This window comes from Hydra vulgaris, chromosome 11, assembly GCF_038396675.1.
Source record: "Hydra vulgaris chromosome 11, alternate assembly HydraT2T_AEP".
Classification (NCBI taxonomy): Eukaryota; Metazoa; Cnidaria; class Hydrozoa; order Anthoathecata; family Hydridae; genus Hydra; species Hydra vulgaris.
In genome coordinates, this window is record NC_088930.1 from 41,960,001 (window position 1) to 41,982,625 (window position 22,625).

The 22,625-nt window shown below is 25.6% G+C and overlaps 1 protein-coding gene across 2 annotated transcripts in view; it reads right to left on the reverse strand.

Annotated features, from left to right (window-relative positions):
* Positions 1 to 22,625, reverse strand: part of LOC100213180 (TRAF3-interacting protein 1) — a 29,585-nt gene that overhangs the window by 5,780 nt on the left and 1,180 nt on the right. Inside the window, exons 2-17 of one of the 2 annotated variants that reach the window (XM_065808881.1) lie at positions 19,530 to 19,578; positions 16,200 to 16,312; positions 15,841 to 15,896; positions 15,547 to 15,745; positions 12,423 to 13,028; positions 12,321 to 12,347; positions 8,762 to 8,843; positions 8,647 to 8,667; positions 8,205 to 8,247; positions 8,005 to 8,088; positions 5,205 to 5,313; positions 5,087 to 5,132; positions 3,956 to 4,014; positions 3,661 to 3,720; positions 3,479 to 3,556; positions 2,704 to 2,789 (exon numbers count right to left, since the gene is read on the reverse strand). In XM_065808881.1, the coding sequence (XP_065664953.1) occupies positions 2,704 to 2,789; positions 3,479 to 3,556; positions 3,661 to 3,720; positions 3,956 to 4,014; positions 5,087 to 5,132; positions 5,205 to 5,313; positions 8,005 to 8,088; positions 8,205 to 8,247; positions 8,647 to 8,667; positions 8,762 to 8,843; positions 12,321 to 12,347; positions 12,423 to 13,028; positions 15,547 to 15,745; positions 15,841 to 15,896; positions 16,200 to 16,312; positions 19,530 to 19,578 (1,718 nt within the window). Of the gene's footprint in view, positions 1 to 2,703; positions 2,790 to 3,478; positions 3,557 to 3,660; positions 3,721 to 3,955; positions 4,015 to 5,086; positions 5,133 to 5,204; positions 5,314 to 8,004; positions 8,089 to 8,204; positions 8,248 to 8,646; positions 8,668 to 8,755; positions 8,844 to 12,320; positions 12,348 to 12,422; positions 13,029 to 15,546; positions 15,746 to 15,840; positions 15,897 to 16,199; positions 16,313 to 19,529; positions 19,579 to 22,625 lie in introns of both variants that reach the window. The other variant, XM_065808880.1, reaches the window with a different exon arrangement.

The window sequence follows — 22,625 nt, forward strand, 5'->3', positions numbered from 1 at the left end:
ATTCTAGACATGTTAAAACAGATTTAAAACATAAATCAGTCCACAACAGAATCAATAAAAATATAAAAATAATTATTAACAATAAAACTAACACAACAAAACATCTGAACAATTTTAATTGTTTTTATCCAAATGCTACCTCGTTAAACTCAGGTCTTCTAATCACAGGAGACTTTAACCTTGACAGTACCACATGGTCTAATTACACTGCATCCACCACAAACCTGCTAGCTGAAGACTTTATTGAGACCTTTGATTCCAACCATTTAATGCAACATGTCGATTTTAATACTTTTTAATTGAACTTTATATTCAGGTCCAACTAGCACTCTGGATCTTATATTAACTGAATCTTTGCAATGTGTATATACTCTTGAAAGACAACCTTAACTTAGCTTTTTTTTTTTTTTTTTTTTTTTTTTTTTAACCTCCTCAAGACCGAGAAGGCCACTACAGATGAGGAGGCTACTTAATAGTAGTTATAACTCTCTCTCAACTCTATAACTCCGAAACACGAACTTTAAAGAACAAGGCCTCTGCGTGGAGAAACAAGTTGAACGCGGTACTACCAGGGACGTGGTGGGGATCGAACTCGGAACCTCTCACTTATGAAGCGAGCCTTTACCACTACACCACTACCACATAAGCTGCACCAAAAAAGAACGAACTTCTCAAAAAAGAACCAAGTCTTACTTGGAACCACACTGTAGAATCACTAAGCCCTCCTAGAAATTTGTTTTCTTCATCTTGACAAGATTTAAAAAAATGGTAATTACAAAAAATTAAACATGTATTTCAAAAATATTGACTGGGTTAATTGCTTTAGAAATTTAAATATTGATAAATGTTATGAAACATTACAATCTATCTATATTGAGAGATCAAATACCAGGAATTAAATTGCATTTTTCTGTTTTATGCAAACCTTGGATCACAAAAGAAGTAATCTTTGCAATAATAAAAAAAAAATACTTAAGCATTTTCTACAATGCCATCTTTGTGAAAAATACCAGAGTATTCCTCTAAAAAGGATGTTATTTTTGGAGAGACTCAAGAGGTCTTCCCAACAGAAAAATTGCTAACTTTTTAAGGCTGCTTAAAAAAAAAGGTTGTCACATGGCAAAACATAATAAATATTAGTACCACTGTATGCATTTTCTTGATACTTAAAATGTCAACCTAATCAATTATTGATACTATAGATGTCAACCTAATCAATTATTGATACTTAAGATGTCAACCTAATCAATTATTGATACTTAAGATGTCAACCTAATCAATTATTGTAACTTTCATTAAAAAGTAGCTGTAAAAATAGTTTTCAAAAAATTAAATTGTTTATTTAATAAAATTTTAAAGCTTAATAAAAATTAAGTAATAAAAATAAATAAATAAAATAATAAAAAATAAGCTTTCATTAACTTTTGACTGAATCTCACTGTGCTACCTTTTACTTGTTACCTTTATCAAAAAAAATTTTCTGCTTTAATAAACTTTATTCAATATTTTATAATAGCAAGTCCATTGATTTGTTCAATTGGATTTATTCCCAGAAATGCAAAAAAGTAGATGCCATTTTAGAGCAAAAAATTTCACAACTCTCCTTAGCTTTGATAAAACTAAAGGAATACGAACATAAGTGAAAATTAAAAAACAGTATAGCCAACTAAACTCTGAATTTATTACTGCTTGCATATATAAATAATGAATTTGCCACTGCTTGCATATATAATTAATGGGTTTACCACTGCTTGCATTTATGATTAATGGGTTTACCACTGCTTGCATATATAACTATTGGGTTTGCCACTGCTTGCATATGTAATTAATGGGTTCTAATACCCTTTCTTTAGGTATAAAACTTCATGTTTTATACTTAAAATGAAAATACTATGAAAATTGTTGATACCTTGAAAGAATAAAAGATACTGAACTAAAAATGTTTTGAAAGGTTAGCTCTGAATTACTACTTCATTAAAGATTAGCTCTGGAACACTACTTTATAACAGAAATGCTTTTAATTGATATATTATAAAAGTTTAACAATGTGTGAATGTTTCGGAAATATTCCTAATATGTTTTTGCTAAAAAATTAAAAAACTTAGAGTCTTCTACCGACAGCTTCAAGTCCCCATTAGTATTTATGAAGTTTATTTAAAACAAGCAATAAAAGTTTTGTAACATTCTTTTAGTACCTAATGGTACAGATAAAGGAAATCAAATGACCATTTATACTACTACAACAGTTTGTTAAGATGACAACTAATTAAGATTAAACTGACAGAAACTAATTGTATTAGACTCAAATAATCTCAATATTTATCACTGTGTAAGCATTAAAAAGAATTAAACTTATAAAAATGAACTTGAATCTTTGTGTCTTTTAGACTTTGAATGGACTGAGCAAAAGGTACAATAATTAGTGTACAACTTTTAAATGACCAAAACTTTTTCTTCCTTTTTATTTTTTGCAAAACCAGAAAAATTAACAAAGAAATTAAAATTTGCACTCTAGTTTTTTTTTCCTTTATTATAAAAAGCATTTTTTTCAATTTAAATAACTTTTTATTTAAATAAACAGTATATCAAAACAGTATTTTCCTTTATGTACATTGTAACCTAATTTTGGGACTTATATCAAATTATTAATTAAAATGAAATTGTAGAGAAAAAAATATTTCAGTATTTATGAAGAACATTCACCTTTGTTCAGCTTTAAGAGAGAGTTCATGTTTTTGATTTTCCTGTCTCCACATTATCAATTCTTTTTGCATGCTATCAATGTCTTCCTAAAAATTGCAAACATGGTAGGAAATTTTTTTTTAGTTTAAATAATAATGAATAGTAATTACATTTGTTAATAATAATAATAATGAATAGAAATTACACTTGTCTAAATTTTTACATTAAAAACATATAAAAAACTCTAAACTCTGAGTAAACTTTACTAAACTATAAACATTAAGTGACTATTTTAAAACACTACCCCCCCCCCTCCCCATGTAATTTTTTTCAGAGTTTTTATGCAAAAACCTCAAGTATACCGGTAGCAAGGATTAACTTTTAAAAAAAGTCTCACCCTCTCTTTACAAATTTTATGTACAACATGATATTTTGCATGAAAAATAAAAACATTGAATTTTAATGCTCACTTGTCAAAAGAAATTCAATACTAAGTTCTCCAATATTTTTACAATATAAAAGTAAATCCTGCACAACTTTAAATGCATGTTGAACACAAATATTTGATAGTTAAATTATATTTACAAATTTCAGCCAGATTGTTGTAGTTGTATAAAACTGGCCAAAAAACCATAGACACCACTAAGTCAAATATTGATTTACCTTTGGCTAAATGTTGAACTTATAGAAAATTAAAGTATAGATTGTTTATCTGTTCTATTTTGATTTATCACTAACAATGTTATAAATAAAATCACCAAAAAATTGTTCCAATGTAAAATTTTAAAAATGAAACCTGTATGTAGTCCATTATTTTTCCAAGAGGATGAGCACTTCTAACTAACTGTTGAATACTTGTGCGTAGTCCATCAATCTAGAAAGAGTTTTTGAGAAAATAAAAAACATTAGCATTAAATAGTTATTTTATATATACAATACAAAATCTAAGCAACCAAAAACACAACATTTTGTAGAAACCTCTTTTTCAGCAATTTCTCTTTCCTTTTTGCGAGCACCATCAAAAACAACATGTTTTTCCTAACAGTATTAAGATTGGGATAATAATTTCTTTGATTATTGAGAATCATAGTAATTGTTTACAATTACTATGATTCTCAATGATTATATGAATAACATAAAAATGATTAAATGAATAACATAAAAATGATTATATGAATAACAAAATTATAACTAAAACAAATATATTTTCAATGATAAAAATGGAAATTTAATATTAATCAAATTTTTCTTTAAAGAACAAAATAATAATTACAGTGTTGTTTTGATTATCGGCTTGTTTTTTACTTTCCAACATTTTTCGAACAAGACTTCCTGCAACAAAATAAACAAATAAATAAACCATTAACTTGCATAAAATAATAGCTTAAAAAATGTCCGAATTCTTAAATATTTTGTTTAAATAGTTATGTGTTTATCAAGTATACTTAAGTTATCTAAACAGAATATTTAAAAAAGTATTATTATAAAAAAATATATAATATAATAAAAACAATAGCATGTAATATAAAACTAATTTAAACATCATGAATTTTGTACAAGGACTTTCTAAAAGCTGACTCCTTTTCAAGAAATCAGCAAACTAGCTTATACCTTACTTATATCTAATAAAATACTTTGGTAAACTCACTTTTTTAAAAAAAAAATATTCCTATTCTTCATTTAAATGTTTAAAACAACAAGTTAGGTCCAACACAAATCTTTTTCTTTTTGCAAATGGAAAAAGGATAATTTTATACTTTCATGAGTTACTACCAGGGACCACACTTTATTAAAGTTCCAACAGTCTTCATTTAAGAAAAGAGACTGAAGAACTTCTTCTTTTTATAAAAAAAGATAGTACTAGGCGATTTATTAATTTGCATTAACTGCACTATTTACAATTCAAATACATTTCTTACTTCTCAAAAAAATCTTACTTCATAAATCTAGTATTCTTTGAACAATAAAATATTTTATAACTTGTCTCGCTCACTATTTTTTTATCATGAAAGAATAACACTTTAGGAGTAAGATAATCATGTTGATGAACTGCAGATGTTTGATAAGGTAGTATACTTCAATTCAACTCTAACTCTCTAACTCACTTTCTAACTCATTGATATATTACAAATAGAAAAATTGAACATAATGACATGTTTAGGACACAGTTTAAAAACATGTTTTTAAACTGTGTCCTAAACATGTCATTATGTTCACACACTTCAAAACAAACAAAACAGTAAATTTATAACGCAAAGTAAATCATAGTTAAATTAATTTTTTTAAGTTTTATATCAAAACTAAAAACAAAGCAATTTGGTTTCAATTATACTCAAAATATACTCAAAACTAATTGCAAAACACCTTATCATATGAGACTAACCACTATAATTAGCATACATACCATGTTCCTGTGTAGTAACTAAATCAGAATTGTTTTCTGATTGATTCTAAAAAATATAAACTATATTTAAAAAATTTTTCACTGTAATTAATTAAATAATAAATAATAATACTCTAACCATATCCAAAATATTCCCAAGAGCTGGATCTTCCTCTACAATAAATCCTTCATCTTCATCATCATTTTTATTATCCATGATAACTGGTGCCAAAGGTTTAGTATTTACCCTATGTAAATAATACATACATGCAACATTATTATATATCTACATACACCCAGTTTGCTGTATAAAAAATAGGTGAACTTTGGTTTGAGGGTAACTAAATATTGATTGTTTCTTTAAATCATGCACCATTACCTTTCATTACATGCTAGATCTCATATATTGTGTGTGTGTGTGTATATATATATATATATATATATATATATATATATATATATATATATATATATATATATATATATATATATATATACATAAATTTTTATATATGTGATTATACACATTATTTTAGGATGGGGCATAAATCATGCAAGTTACTTTAGAAAATAAAATAATGAATTTTCTAGGTCCATTGATATACAATTTCAAAAAATAAAAAAAAAACACAAAAATTTCTCCTATATTTGGCACTAGTGATCCAAAAAATTTTTTATTTGTATACATGTTGTGGGGAGCATTATAACATATATATGTAACATATTTATGTTTTGTACCATAATATTTTTTTTTGTACTTTTTTATATCTGCTTTTAATATATATTTGCATTTTTTTAAAGATGATAACAATAATAGTTCTTTCACTGTTTTGAAATTAAGTCATATAAATTAAGGAATAATGAGTGTTTTTTTTAAAAACAAAACAAAAAAAACAACCAGTTTTCAAAAAAAGCAAGATAGATACCATTTTAAAAGCACGATGATATTAAAAAAAAGAAGATATTATTTAATATATATATATATATATATATATATATATATATATATATATATATATATATAATAAATATATAAAATAAATAGATGTTATTTAAAAAAAAAATATATATATATATATATATAATATAAATAAATAATTATATAAATATATATTATAAATAGATGTTATTTAAAAAAATATATATTATTTAATTTGGAAAAAGAAATTGTATAAGTAAAACTTTAAAGAATGATAGGAAACATTTGAAGCCAATAAATTGTAAAAAAATGGCTTCAAATTACAAAAGATATTAAAACTAGAAAATAAATTTTTCTAGAAAGTGCTCAAAAAAATTAAGCAATCATAAAATTTGCAGAATACATAAAAACCAAAATAAATAGAACCAAAAATGAAATTGTACTTAGTGTGTCCAGTGTAAGAGAAAGGAAAAGTTACAGAGAAATATAAAGATGCAGTAAAGTCTTTAGCTATTTGAGACAATGATAGAGATGAAAGTACTTTTAAACTTTTAAAAAATAAAACTTAAAGTTAATTTCGTTTCAAAAGCACTTGAAAAGACTTGGTTCAAAAGCACTGGAAAAGACTTGAGTGCTATTGCATCAACCCTTGAATAAGCTCTACTGCACTGAAAGAACTGAATTTGAAATTTTTTTTTCTTCAGCAATCTATTTTAAGACAATAAAAATGGAGTATAAATTAAACTACGTGTATTATTTAGAATAATTTTATAGCATTGTTATTATCAGCATTGTAACTATGGTTTAAGTTTTATTGTGCACTTTGATTTTTTTTTAGAAAATAGAATGCATAAATTTACTGAATCTTCATGAAAAATTAGCCAGATCATTTTGAAGCTTAGATTTAAAACTTTGTATTTGTGACAAACTTCATTACTGAATCTCAATGAATAGTAGTCAAAAAAAATATACAAGTTTTTTATCAATATAATTTGCCTGGCTTTAAACAAGAATCACATATTATAGTTGACTAAAGTGGTATAAACCCTAACTAGACAGTGTAGCCTGGATAGAATGTTGTTATTATGTTAACAAACTGTAAATGTCGTCATTATGTTAATAAATGTTAAAATTGTAAAAAAAAACAAAAACAAACTGAATTAAGATAAATTTTAACTACATTATGTTTAGCAGTTTATTAGTAGAAAATTTGAAATTAAATCTTAAATGGGATCAAACACAAAGGCAAAGTAGATGAGTTGCAATTAGTTCTTAAATTGCATCAACCATAAAAGCAAAGTAGATGAATTGCTTGAATGGGATCAAACACTAAAGTAAAGTTGTTTTAAAAACGGAATACTATTCAAAAACAAAAATATTAATTGACAAAAAAAAAAAATTATAAGGAGAATCAGAGATCTTCCTGGGATTAAAAAGGAAAATTTTTCTTTGATTACTTAAAATTGTTTTCATAAGACAAATTGGCTGAGAACCTTTTAATAAAACTGGGATATATTTCCAGCTCACTTAAGATTTAAAATGTGTCTAGAAATCTTTTTTTAAATAACTGTGCAAAGAGTTCAAACTTGGTGAATTCTTTATTTATACTTTTTAGTGCTTTTAAACTTGGTGAATACTTTATTTATAACTTTTTGGTTATGAAGAAGATATAAGAGTAAATATACTGGTCATGGGCTAACCATCATTTAAAATTTAAAATAGCAGATAAAAAATCTTGGTTAAATAACCCAAAACATTCTTTCTTAAAATAAGAATATAAAAGTATGAAATTTTTTATATTATAAATTTACATTCAAAAAGTTATTGATGCATCCAGCGCAATTTTAACACTGGCATACCATTTTGAGCAATATTATTATTTTACTCTCATATTCAATTATTTTCTATGTTCTTAGTAGAACATTTACACTAACACAATTATCTTTTAGTAGAACATTTACACCAACACAATTATCTTTTGTATAAGTTGTTGTATATGCATATTCTGTTCAAATTATACCTTGCATGTTGTTCTTCAACAACTTCAACTTTTTTAACTTTTGGTGGTGCAGGTCTCGCACTGCTAGGACGCACTAATTTTTGACTAAAATTCAAAGTAATTTTTAAATGAAATTCAAGATTTAGAACGATTAAAAAGTAAATAAAATAAATTAAAGTAAAATAGTGAGATAAAAAAAAATATATATATATGAAACATACACAGGCTTTTGCACACTCTCAGTATTTTTTTCAGCTGGCAATGCTATAAAAATCAATTGGTCATATAAATACTTTTAGGCTGCTAAATAGAAGGAAATGGAAGAAAGCATTCTAAGATTTATAGCTAAATATTTATTATTTTTACATGAACTTAAAATGTTAAGGAGCTTCAATATTATACAAAGAAAAACTTAAGGATTTTAAGTGCTCCAGTTCTATCATTTTTGAACTTAAAGATATTATGTAAAATGGAAGCCAGGAACTGCAAGTTCAAAAACAATATATTCCAGGACTCTTATAACCCTGATTTATTCCTTCTACTATGTTTAAAAACTGGAGTTCATTTTGGTACATTCTATACCTCATAAATTATTTTTTTTTGTAAATGCAACATAAAAAAAAAAAAGAAAAAGAAAAAAAATACACCAAAAACTTGAAATACCTGGATTTGATGTATCTTCATCTAAAAATGAAATAAATTTTTTTCATCTACTAATCAGAAATTGGTTAATGCAGTTAAGTTGTTAAAAATATAATACTTTTATAGGTACCTTCACCTGAATCTTGTTGGTTTTGTTTTACTCTTGGTCCTTTAGCTGAGGCTGGTCTTTGCATAGCTCGAGCATTTTCATCTTTTGACTATATGGTATTTTTTAAAAGTATTATTAATTGGTTTTTACATATTTCAATTATATTATTTATTTCATTTCCTGAGAAACCAGAGACTTATTTACAGTTACCATACATCTGAGTGACAATGTTACCAACTCATTGTGTAATTGAGTCACTAAGTTACTTTACAACTGAATTATAAAGTCATTTTTCTAATTTTATCACAGAAATAAAGTGCAACTGGAGTTACAAAGTTACTATGTAATAGTTACAGACTTACTGTGGAGTTGATTTATAAAAAATAATATTGGTTTTATTTGAACAATTTTCAAAACTAAACATTCTAAATCTAATTATAAAATAAATACTTACATTTACATTTACTATGAAATTTACACATAATTAAAGGTAAAAAGATAGAGAATGAAATCTCTAGGAATGTTGAAATTGAAAAGCTGGGATTTAGGACAATTGACTTTTGTAGTGTAGCCCAATAAATTAAAAAAATGACTAGCATGACATGAGTGCAGGTGGTGAGATATATTGCAAGAACACGCCCCTATTTTGTGGCGTTAATGCAGCTCTCGGGCTTCCTCAAAACATCATTGGTGATTGCAGTGTATTCCTAAGGATGGGGGATCACCAATTATTCACTACTCAATTCTAATTGGCTATAACGCCAAAAAATTTTACTGTTTAACCATATTATTTTTAGTGTGTTTAATATTCATAGTACCACTTTTAAACATGTGTTGTTATTAAATAACTTATCTTGTTATTGCACAGGTTATATATTATAATCTAAATTTTATACTAGGTTACTTAATTTTTAGATCATGACATGTATTACAGTACTTCAATATATTATTAGAATTACTGTATATTACTATTTATAAACCAAAAACAACAGGGACTGTAGCACAGTAGATTAGCATGTTGTAAACTGAGTACTTTTGATTTAAATAATTCAAGTTATTTAAAAATCTATTTCACCTCCTAAAGGCTCCAGAGTACAGAGCTTCAGCAATACAGCCGGGAGGCTATTTATCATTTTGTTAACATTCTCTTTTTTTAACACCAAACTCTGAAACATGAACATCATTAAACTTTTTAAACTTGGTTGTTGCAAGAGAAAACAGGTTGATGCTCAAAGTTTAATTCTAAATTGCAAATGTGAGTCTGATTAACTGAATATCTATTATATAGTGATTTAATATTTATCTAATTAGTGGTCTCCCATAATCTACCCAGAAATCCATTCAAAAGCAAACTTATATCAAACATGAGAGATACTAGTTTGTAAAGAATAGCATTTATATAAGTGATTCCTAAAGAAAGAAAAGTTCCACTAGAAAAAGCAACTTTTCAACTAAAAGAGCATGTAAAAAACCTAGTAATTTATCTACAGAATCAAATAGGATTAAATTTATATTAAAATATACAACTCTAAATTGAAATAATAAATATGGTTTTATATTTCAAAACAGAAAAAAGAAGAAAACTAGTTGTTCTGGTGCCTAGCATGCTAGACTTTGAAAATAGCAGGATTCTGGGAAATCCAGTTAACATAAATATAACAAGTAAAAAGCAAGCAAGAGATGTGTTTGACATCTCAAATGAGTGAGGCATTACAGATATTGTAAAATTGCATGTTTTTGACATTATAACTCTGGTTATTTGTAACTCTGGATATAAAAGTTGAGTTTGCGTCCAAATGGAAAAACTCTTAAACAAAGTTATTTTTACTGGTTTACTAACATATAGCATTTATAAAAGAATACTAAGTTCAACTCACAACAATTGTTTAGTATAACATCAACCCTGAAAACATCAATTTTATTCAATTTATTTCAAAATAAAATATAGCATTTTTTCTATGCAATGGTTTAATATTGAACAAGTTTAATAAAAACATTTAGAGCGGGCCATACAGGGACACTTAAGAAACAAATGCTAGTTGCAGATAAACTAATCATAGTCAACACTGTTTTTTACAAATATCCTAAAATTTATTCATATAAGAAAATGAAAAAACAAAAAAAAAGTTTCTAAAAATAAGCTATGACAACGAAAATAACAAAATTCTAGACTAGCAAAATCTTTACATTTTGTAAGTGGGTGGGGCAAGGCGAGACAGTTAAAAAGTAACAGTTATTCATTAATTGTAAAGCTTTAAAAATGATAAAAAATAAAGGCTATCTATTATTTGAACATGTTCATTCAACTTTCAAAAAAGTAACATACCTATATAAACTACACGCCCATACACCCACACTTTACAAAAAATGAAATAAAAAACTAAAATAAAAAAAGCTTTTTGTGTTCCATTATAAAATGCCTCCGCTCTACCCTAACCTATATAGTAATATATTGGTAACTACTACTTAATTTAAAATCAAACAAAAAATAATATGGATCACATAAATCACACAAAAAATCACATGAAATCACACAAAATCCTGAAACTATTTAGCAACATTTTTGATGAGCTAGCTTATTAGCAATATGCCGATGTAGAACAAATTTAAATATGTACCAGCAACTTTTCTAATTCTAAGTTCCTTATTACTTACAGCTAAAACTGCATTTCAATTCATTTTGCTATTTTGAATGATTGATCTTTCTTACATAACTTCTTACCATCATTGTTTACATTAAACACTATTAATAATCAAAGATAATTTATAAAAATAACAATTTCCTTAAATTTATTACTAATATTGCTTTTCTAAATAAAAAAATGATATTTTAGATTGAAAATAAAATCATCGAACTGTAAACAGCATCACGAAATGGTAGTAATATAGTCAATTATATAAATAACTTCTTGTCTCAATATGCCCCACAAAAGTCATTTTACTGGAATTAATACTATTCAAAATGTTCCATTCCAGATACTTTTTTAAAACCAGATTCTGAAAGAGGATAAAAAATACTGTCTGAAAAATAGAAACTTTTTATAAATAAAACAAATTAGCAATAGTTAAAGATAATATTTGTAACGATTTTTTTGTATTATATTTTACGTCTGATGACGATCTGTGCAAAAGCAGATCGAAATATTACGAAGAATAAATTTAGTTTGTACGCAGCTGTTTTTTATGCTTTATATTCAAAAATATATGTATATATATTCACGTACAACAAGATATGACATTGAAACATATATATATATATATATAAATATATATATATATATATATATATAATGTTAATTTTTAAATATACACTTATAATGTGAAGTAAATTTTAAAGTTACATATATTTATTTTTTACTGCTAAATAAAAAATCTAAAATTAGACCTGAATAATCTGCTTGGAGATTAGTTAACCAAATGTAGAAATTTTTTTATATCAAATAATTTTACAGAAAATGATAAAGGGATCATTTATTAACCATTTTTATGATTAAAATTTTTTTTCATAAAATTAATAAATACAGCCATTAAAAAAATTATTTCCCTAACTTTAATAAAAATAAAATGAATAATAAAAAATACCTACAATGTTTTCTTTACTTTTATTCGCCTCCTAGATAAAAATAAAAACAATGAACTATCTGACTAATATAAACAGAAATTATAGATCAAAAGAAAATGACCATACATTATCAACATTTTCTTCTATTTCTTTTTTCCTTCTATCTCTTTTTGTTTTTTTTCCATCAACCTCATCAATATTTTTTACTTTTTCAGAATCATCTTCGTGTTGCTTTGTCTTTTGTTCATTATTTGCTACTCCTTCTTTTTGTTTATTATCCTTTGTTTCATCAACATTTTTTATTTTATCTCTCTCCTTTGATCTTCCTTCTTTGTCTTTTCTTTTCTCCCTATCTCTTGATGAACTTTCTTTCTCTTTAGAGGCAGATTCTGCATCTATCTTTTCTTTTCTTTTCTCTCTATCTCTAGATGAACCTCCTTTCTCTTTAGTATCAGGCTCAGCTTCTAGTTGTTCATTCTCTCTTCTTTTTTCACTAGAGCTACGCTGATGTTCTCTCTTTTCTCTCTCTGTGTGACTGCCATCTTTTCTGTCCTTTGAACTTCCTTGTTTTTCCCTGGCAGTTTTTTCCTTTACTTTTGAAGCGTTTTCTTGTTCAACTAAAAGTTCTGAACCCGATTTTGAGTACTCGCTGTCTTTAGAGTTTCCCTCTTTCTTTATCTCTTTACCATCTGCCTCTCTAGCTTTTGAGCTTTTTCTTTCTTTATCCTCTTGCTGTAAAAAAAAAATAACAAAATAATAATAAAGCTATATATATAAAAAAAAATTTAGTTAAAAAAAAAGCAAACATTGAATAAGTTATCAATCTAATCTTTCCAAATTTAAGTGCATAAACTTATATGCTAAGTAAAATTGATAATCTTTTGTTTTTCTAGCTTTTTAAAACATTGTTGTTACAGATTTGTAGGTACTTTTTACTTTTTCTAATACTTTTTGAAAAAATATAAGGAAAAGTAATTTTGGGACAGTGACTCACTTCGTGTCTATCAGGGATAGGTAAAAATTTAAGAAAAATTCCAAAATAAGCCTAAAATGTTGGAAATGCAGCCAGCAAAAAAGTTACAAAGTGGTTTTTGCATTAAAAAAAAAATAACTATGATTTTTTGAAATTGATTTTTTTTTCTTTTGGTTTTCTCTTAGTTCTATTAGAATTGCCTTACCAAAAAAAAGGTTTATTTTTTATACATTTTTTGAAGAAATACACTAAAAAGTAATTTTTGGATATAGTTTGCCTTGTAGCTATCAGTGACTACTAAAAATTTCCAAAAAATTCAAAAATAACTTTAAAATAAGGCGAATTGTGCCAGTAAAATAGTTGAGGAGCACTATTTTAATAAAAAATTATAGTTAATATTTTAAGGCTTTGATTTGAATTTTTTTTTTTTTTTTTTTTTTGTTATTCACACACCTCCTGAGACTTAATAGTGGTTATAACCCTCTCTCAACTCTATAACTCCGAAACACAAACCTTGAGGAACAAGGCCGCTGCGCAGAGAAACAAGTTGATTAATTTTTTAAATTAATTAATTAATTTAATTAATTAAATTACTTAAAATTAATTAAATTACTTTTAAATTAATTAAATTACTTTTAAATCTAAAGTAGTTTTTCTATGTGATTTTATTTTATCTCTAGATTTAAAATATTTTTTTATTATATGTTCATAACTCATCTCTATAATCAATTATAAATCATGCTTTATAATTAAGTACGATTTTACCAAAGTTTATCGCTGACTTTTTTCATTTTTTTTTTTTTTGACTCGAGCAGTCTTTGTTCCATTAACACTCCATTATAGCTTTGATCATTAATCTTTCTAAAATAGTTTTTGAGTTGAGCCCAATACATTTCTATAGGCTTGAGCTCATAATGAAACTTAAGAACATTTTTAAAGAAAAGCACTTCATAACTATTTTGCTGGCACAATTGCCCTCATTTTAAAGCTTTTTTAGAATTTTTGGTAAATTTCTAGCGGTCACTAATAGCCACAAGGCTATTAGTAACTGGACCAAAAATTACTTTTTCATGTATTTCTTCTGAAAATGTATAAAAAAATTTTTTTTTTAATGATGAGACAATCCTTATAAAACTAAATGAACGAAAATTAAAAAAAAAAAATTTGTAACACAATTACCAAAAAACAAAAAGAAAACAAAAATTTTAATTTTAATAAGTTTTTCTTCAGGCAAAAAAAAGTTTTATGGGCTCCCTTTTTAGTTCTTTATAAATCAAACCACACAACATAAATTTTTTTTTTTAACAACAGATCTGTAATGGCCACATATTAACTAACTAGAAAAATAAAAAATTATCAATTTTGCTCAACATATGAGTTTATGATGTTGTGCTCTTTACTAATGATGTAATGATATGGCTACATGAAAGAGAGATATTGAAAAAAATTAGATTTTTCGCTACAAATAAAAATACATATCTCAAAAAAGTAAAACAATGATAGACACTAAGAATAAATTTTACAGCACTAACTATGCATAAACTTTTTGGTATCTTAATATGAAAAACCTGCATTAAGCTAAGTAAATCTTAATAAGAAAAATCAGCAATATGCAAAGTAAATATTAATAAGAAATAAACATACCATAGTATGTTTATTTCTTATTAATATTTACTACTAATATTTATTTTAAAGTAAATTTTGGTAAGAAATACCCATATTATTTAAAGTAATTAAATCTACAATTAGCCCAATTAGGAAGCAGTACATTGGAACTTGTAGGTTATTACCCTCAAGAAAAATGTGGTTTGAAAAAAAAAGGCCACAGAAATGGATGACCCATATTTGATACACGAGAGTATGAAAAATGACAATTTGCAAAGTAATGAGTGATTTAACTGCACACTATGTCTACTGAAGTAAGGTTCAAAGGTTGTTAGCCTAATTTGAGTTAATTTAAATTAATTTGAGCTATTACTTTGATGGCTATAACTAAATTGATACTAACTAAAGTAAAGAGTTGATAAGATTAATTATTTAGAATAACCTCTATGGAAACAATTTCTATGGAAACAATCATATTTTGATGACTATGATACTAACTAAAGTAAAGAATTAAAAAGATTATTTATTCGTTATAGATGAAAGTCACATTTTTAACCTAGAAACATTAAGCAATGTCAAGCATCCAGAAAAGATGTTTTGCGATGCTAAAAAAAATAAATAATATAACAAACAAAAAATATAGAACTAAAATAACATCTTAAAATAACATACATCTCTTGAGTGACTGCTTTCTTTTTTTCTTTTTCTTTCTGACTCTGGTTCTTTATTATTACCTTGTTCTTTACTACTTGATTCAACCTTTTTTTCATTTTTTTCAGTCTCATTTTTATCTTCACCAGGTTTTATCTTATCTTTAGGATTCGCATCATCATTAACAGCTTCGTTCTCTTTTTTATCTTTACTTGACTTTCTTTACACAATAAATTTTAAAAATTCAAACAAAAATAATTAGAAAAATTATTTAATTTAACTTAATTTAATGTTACTTAAAATAAATTCATTTACTTGGAAACTGATTTTTCTCCACTCAATACTTTACGAACAGCATCAGAGGTATCAATCTTTAGGAAATGAAAATAAATTTGTTGTAAAATTTGATTAACAAACACAAATAAATAAGAAATTACTGTCATGCCTTTTTTCACATGAAACATTCTTGAAATATTCATTTATGAAACAGACTTTTTTTCTCAATCTGATTAGTTATTTTTAATACAAACCAATCAATTTTCTGTCAACAGATATCTTATTGAGGCGTCATAAATATAATAATTATAAATTAAAATAGTTTATAATGTTAATTGTATATATAACTATATATAATAACTTAGATTAAATAATAATTATAAATAATGTATGCACACTTTTTTAGTAGCAACTTGACCAAGTGCTTGTAAAAGCTCATTAGTCTTATGAGCTTCTTGCCCTGCAACAACTTTTGATGGACGAACAGATAAACTTTCTCCAAGAGCTAATCCTGTAATAAACAAATAAGTTATAAAAAAAATGTATATTGAGTACCAAAACTAATAACAAAAGAGAGGCTTTTTTGTTAATATGTTTATTACTGAATACAGACCCTGAGCAGAAAATCCCTCCTACAAACAAGCACTTTTAAAAAAACATTTTATCTTTTAATGTGGTTTGGTGTCATGATAAAGGTTGTCATTTATTCATAAAGAACAACCTTTATAAATAAATGGGGTTTTTATATCTCTACCTTATGCTTATAATTTTACTCCAAAATAAGCGTATGAAGCTTATTTTTGAGTAAAATTAGAAGATCGAATCAAATCAAATATATACTGAATAAAGTTGTTACATTGAGGGTATTAACAAATAGTAATAAGTACTAATATGAAGTAAACACCTTTCAAATTCAATAACAATAAAATTAAGATAATAATTATAATACAAGTATGAGTAATAAAAATAATAGTAGTGATAAGAATAATTAAATTTTAGTAAAGATTATAAAAGTATATACTATACTTTATTAACAATAATAGTATTAATGACAATAGAAATAATAACAACAATAATAATAACAATAACAATAATAATATGAAAAATACAGTAATATAAAAATAATTATAACAGTATAAATAACAGTAAGATCAATAATATTTGTTATGATAAAAAATATAGTGATAATAACAAAAATAGTGATGAAGGGATTGTTAATGAAAATATTTCAGTTTAAAAAAGAATAAAACAATAAATTTAAGAAAAGATATTAAAATTAGTACTATAATGCAACAAAAAAGAGAGAAAAAAAATTAGATAAATAGAAGTTATGAGTTAGAGTAATAAATAATAAGTTGTAGAAAGGTATAAGATTTATAAACAATATTTTTCTGAAAATTAGTTAAAGAAAGCAGTTTTAAATTTTGAGAATGATTCAAGAGATTTTAGTTGGGAAGGGAGATTGTTCCATGTTTGTATACTTTTATGTTGTACGGATTCATAGACGTAATAAACAGTTCGATATTTAGGTACAGATAACTTAAAGTTGCAAACAGATTGTAGAATATAGTTACAATTTTTTTAATTTTAATTATAACTATAAAAAAAATTGTATAATTAAGTTTATTGTTAATAAATATAATTATAGTTAAATATAATATTTTATAATTAAAAAAATTGATAAATGTAAGAGAAAGGTTATTATGGTTTTCTTCCAAACAAAATCTTCTATAATTAAAAAAATTGATAAATGTTAGAGGTAGGTTATTGCTATTTTGATTCCAAACAAATAGGCAATTTGATAGCTGAATAAAGTCACACAATTTAAGGGCTTTAGATAAAAAATAGAGTTTAAAGTTACAGTTTGAAGTAGTATGTTGCAAATAAATTAACTTTAGAGCTTTATTTTGGAGATGAGTTAGTCTTACAAGCTGCTTATATTGTCCCCAAACTTGACAAGCATATCTAAGATGAGAGTAAAAAAATAGCATTATATATATCAAGCAAAGTTTCATGATTAACATAATGATGGATTTTAGGTAACATGCCGTTTGACCTGCTTAATTTCAATGCTAAGTCTTGAAGATGCAATGCATAAGATAAATTAGAGTCTATTTTGATTCCAAGATATTTAATGGAGTTAACTGTATTTATTTTTTGCCCACTTAAAGGCTAAAAATCAAGGCTAAAAATGTTAATTTCTTGACATTGAGGTAAAAGAAATATAATCTAAAATTTAACTGCTTACTAATTTTTGTTTGAACAGATTTAAATATAATAATTTCTATTTTTTTAGAGTTAAGATATAATTTAATAGAACAGAGCCATTGAACAATATCAGCTAGATTGTGATTCATATTTTTGTTAAGTTTTTAAGTGATTTATTAGTTAGGAGCAAGTTGGTGTCATCCGCAAAGTGTTATGCAGTAAAAAAGTGAAACATTTGAAGCATTGATAAAGATAAGAAAAAGTAATGGTTTTAAAACTATTGGGGTCTTTACGAATTAGAGGAAGATAGCCATCAACACTAAGATCGCAAGATGAGACAGCTGAACTCAAATTAGTCTCACAAAGAGCAAGTAGGTCTGGTGAACTTTGCAAGAGATAAGACTCAACAGAAAAAAAGTTACTTCGAAGACCACGAATATTAGTGAATGATAGGTTTAAAGAACTTGGTGATGATGATGGTTTTTTGTGTTTTATAGTTTTTGGTACTTTATTCATTTTTAAATTTGTTGAAGAACTTGAATCAGAGCATAGATAGTACTCAGAACACCGTTTAATAGCCCAAGCAATTGCCTCATTACTATTAATGAACCCTAAGCTGTAACAAAGGGTTCCAAATGTGCCCTCCGCAATGCAAACCAAAAGTAAAAACAGGGACACTGTTAATACTTTGATATTTTTCAGCTGTTGATGGAACCAACCTCTCTGAGAGCTACCACAGAGTTCGGGAAACCTGACTACCAGCCGGCCTCAGAACCATAAAACTGAGTTTTAGAGCTGTACCCTCAATAGGAGATATAGAATGAGTTGCCTAGTCATAAAAATAGAGACACAAGCAAAACCCATGCATTGAGTCAAGAAGTTCCAGCATTCAACATCCTAAACTGGTAACAATGTATTAAAAATACATCTGCGCCAGCCTAATAGATGAAGAAGGGGTGCGAGGCTGGTCAACAGATATAATCTGTTTAGCCTTTAAGTCTTTGCCTAGGAGGCCTTCTACAAGACATTAGCCGGATGCATTTAACATCTGCCCAAGATGAGTATTTTTATTGAGACACCATCTCTAGCCTTTACTCAACCAAGAGCCCCAAGGCAGGAGGTGTTTTAAGTCGGAGTTGGCATCTCCTAGCCTTTGTCTAAAAAGGTGTATCCTACAAGGTAGCAGGACATGAAGCAGATTGTACTGGGTTACATGTTACCAGTAGCAGGACAACCTGACCTGACTTACTATCTATATCTACCTATAGAACAAACTTTGATGCAAAGTATAAAAAGTTAAGGTGGTTTCACACAAGAGAGAAGATTTACAGATAGTTTTGGAAGTCTTTGGTTCTCGATTGTACCATTCAGTGCTGCAGTGCATGACACAATAACAAAAATGTCTGTTAAATTGCGTAGTCCTAAGCAAAGTCTCTAGCAAATGTTAGTATTTAAAAACTGATAATAAAAATTAAATGGTATTTTAAAAAAAATAAACAAAACAAAAAGTTAACAGTTACCCAAACAATCTATAGTCTTCTGCAGAAAACTAAGCTTGGCATCTTTTTCCTAAAACAAAAGTTTTCAAATTATTTCTTTTTTCAATAAATTCCTAATAATTTTGCACACTACCTTTTTCAACACTGTCAAATATGGCAGGCTCTTCATAAAGCATTGATGTATTTCTCATGGGAACCAAATACTACCATGTATTAAAAAAAAGGGTTTAATTAAATACCCTTTTATTACCAACATTCTTCTGCCCATTAAAAACCAAATTAAAAAATTTCTTTTAGAGTATATCTAATATATCTAATGAATACTAATTTTATCTTTCATTGTTACTACATTAATATATTACTGTATTAGAACTATTATTATTTTTATTTTACTTGTTTGAAAACTTTTCAAAATTAATGATAACTGTGATTTCACAGCAATATGCATTCCATGTGGAAAGCAAATAAGTAGGGGATGTTAATAAATCTGGTCAGAAGTCATTTTACATAACTCCACTGAACAATCACCTAAAAAAAATTTCATTGTAAATTGTATGAAGAAGAAAAAAAAATTACTAGTGAATCTTCTTCAACTGCACAAGGAAGTTCAAAATGTATTAAAATCTGATCAAGTCACCTTTTTTAAAGCTGCTCAAAGAGTTGATGTTTTCTTTAATCACTCATTTATAGAAAAAAATAAAGATGTTTTAAATTATTGGAAACACGAAGAGAAGTTGCCACTGCTAAAAGAGTTAGCACTTAATTTACTAGCACTACCTGTATCTTCTGTATTTTCGGGAGATTTTCATTATTTATGAGAAAAGCAATCAAGGCTAAAAATGTTAAATTTTTGACATTGAGGTAAAAGAAATATAATTGAGTGATAAGCTGATGTATTTATTTTGAATATATAATTTTAGTAATATTTTAATAATAATAGTAACAGTATTGAATAGAAACCATTAACATTAAATTATTTAAAAATATAACATTTCTAGATTTCTTTCAATTTTCAAATGATATCAACGTGAAATATCCGGTATGTGAAAAACCAGATAAAGTTTATCCTGCCGAATATCAGATACTGAATATTAATACTATCCAGACCGGATAGCTTATCTTGGACACCCAAAATCTTTTATAAATTTCTTCAGTCCACTTCTGGTACCATGGTACATTAGATATATATATAATAAATATATATATATATATATATATATATATATATATATATATATATATATATATATATATATATATATATATATATATATATATTTATATATATATATATATATATATATATATATATATATGAAGACCTCAGTGGAAAAACCGGCGTTGTCACATTTAAAAAGTATTGAGAAAGTATTTGTTGATCATTAATAAATGTCTTTATTTAAAGCAAAGAAAAAAAATTTTTTGTATAAAAAATTACAAAATGTTTTGTTTTTGAATAAATTTTAAATAAAATAATTATAATATAAATTTTTTTAAATTGCTTAGTTTCATTTGCTTTAAATAAAGACTTTTATTAATGATCAATAAATACTTTCTCAATACTTTTTAAATGTGACAACGCCGGTTTTTCCACTGAGGTCTTCATATATATATATATATATATATATATATATATATATATATATATATATATATATATATATATATATATATATATATATATATATATATATATATATATATATATCGGAATTAGGAAAAATAAGGATAGCAATTATTTGCCAACCTCATTATTTTAGAGATCATCGTCAGGTTGGTAAAGAAAATTTAATACAAAGGTCTTACCATTAAACATAGAAACGAGATCGACAATTTTTTGCCGAATCTCGTTTCTATGTTTAATGTCTCGTTGCCGAATGCTGACCCTAATTTCGAGGGCTGATATATATATATATATATATATATATATATATATATATATATATATATATATATATATATATATATATATATATATATATAATTATTATTATATTGGCTGTCTTAGGCCTTGTTAAGAAGCGTTATGCAGCTCGATTTGCCTACGCGTTTAGCAGTTTTGCACAACGCAAAAACTTATATCTTTTAGAATATTTAAACTATCTTTTGATTGTCGTTAACGTGATGTTTATTCAGAAGAAATAAAGTCATAAGTAAAAGCATTTAACCGCAAATGCGAAATAATAGATTTTTTGTTAAAGAAACAGTTTGTTTAATAATTTTTTTTATTGTTGTTAAAAATTAGATAAAAAAAATAAAGTGTTTAAAGTTTTATATTTTTATATTTAAAGGAATTAAATATATAAATTCCTTTTAAATATAAAAATTATTTTTAGTCATAATAGTTTAAAAAATGCACGATTTATTTTGATGTAAATATTTTATTAATAAGATATTTTGTTTATTGTTAATTCAATAACGTAAAGTTTTAATAACGTTCGTTTAATTTATAAAAATAAATTATGATCACGAATATGATATAGGTAATTGATAAATAACAAAAAAAAAACTCTTTATTGTTTAAAAACATTATTAAAAAGAGTTCACAAATTAACAAAGAAAAAATTTATTAACAGTTAATAAAATAACCTAAAACCAACTGTAGAATCATCAGAAAATAAACAAACATTATTTTACTTTTCATGAAAAAAATATTTTTTTCAAAATAAAATTTATTTCATATTTGAAAAAAATAATAAAAATGATTTTTTAAATAAGAACTTAGATTTTATTTGTAACTTTTGTTATAGTGAGAAAAAAACAAACTGTTTGTATGATTTTTAACGCGTTAATAAAATAACTTTAATTACAATACGGTTCTTGAAAAGACACTAGTGACGCAATATAACTTCTAACAATGCAAAATATATGCTGAGTTGAGTTACTTAAAAATGCGTTACGCGTTTTTGCTACGCAGCGAAATCTCGTAACAAGGCCTGCTATCTCTAATTTGCTCTAATTTAATTCTAACTTATATAAATATTTTGTAAATAAAAAGTGGTATACATTAGTAATGTTAACAAAGAATAAATTAAGTTTGAAACGGAATCACGAACAGAACAGAAAAACTCAAATTTTAGTTACTAGATAAATAAACTTTAATTCCTCCAAAAATAT